The sequence below is a fragment of the Limulus polyphemus genome, unplaced genomic scaffold (assembly GCF_000517525.1).
Source record: "Limulus polyphemus unplaced genomic scaffold, Limulus_polyphemus-2.1.2 Scaffold9075, whole genome shotgun sequence".
NCBI classification, from domain to species: Eukaryota; Metazoa; Arthropoda; class Merostomata; order Xiphosura; family Limulidae; genus Limulus; species Limulus polyphemus.
In genome coordinates, this window is record NW_013674685.1 from 1 (window position 1) to 676 (window position 676).

The window sequence follows — 676 nt, forward strand, 5'->3', positions numbered from 1 at the left end:
TGAAACTGAAGAACTGTATTTAAAGCACTTTATCAAATACCTTGTGATAAAACCTGAAACTGAAGAACTGTATTTAAAGCACTTTATCAAACACCTAATGACGAAAAAAAAAATTGCTCACAACACCTTTTATTGTTTAACTTCAAGGTATTAATATTTTGCCAAAGTTTGTCAAAAGGATAGATTTCTACATGATTTTAAGAAGTTACATTAATAAAAGTAACTGCTTCTAAACTTTAATTCTTGGTCTGACAGAACTACAATTTGTGAATTTAAAAAAAAAATTACATCCTTGATTAATAAATTCTGTATCCTCATCTCCAATATTAAAGTTATCTTTTTATACATCCTTCAAAATAAAGATTGTAGAAACAAATTAAAATATAACAAGTAAAATTAATAGAAACACTTACCTATTGACCAAACAAGTCTTTCCAACTGCAACATCACCAACAAAAATAGTTTTGGAAATTTTTAAACTAAAAAAAACAAACAAAAAGAAACTTGATGTAAAATACTAATTGTCAAGAAATGTGTACTTACAACAAAGATTTGTGGTTCTAACATCATCTTGTCCAGTCAGTTTTATATAATGTGTTGAAAACTATGAAGAGTACAAATATATGTAGTGAATCTTACTTTTTAAACTTATTTAATTATGTTAAACATACATAAA

General features: G+C 25.3%; 1 protein-coding gene across 1 annotated transcript in view; it reads right to left on the minus strand.

Annotated features, from left to right (window-relative positions):
- Positions 1 to 2: 2 nt before the first annotated feature.
- The window catches only part of LOC111083326 (ras-related protein Rab-34-like), a 24,832-nt gene continuing 24,158 nt past the window's right edge, over positions 3 to 676 (minus strand). Inside the window, exons 4-5 of the mRNA XM_022379791.1 lie at positions 414 to 479; positions 3 to 53 (exon numbers count right to left, since the gene is read on the minus strand). Coding sequence (XP_022235499.1) covers positions 20 to 53; positions 414 to 479 — 100 coding nt within the window. The 3' untranslated portion in view covers positions 3 to 19. The remainder of the gene's footprint in view (positions 54 to 413; positions 480 to 676) is intronic.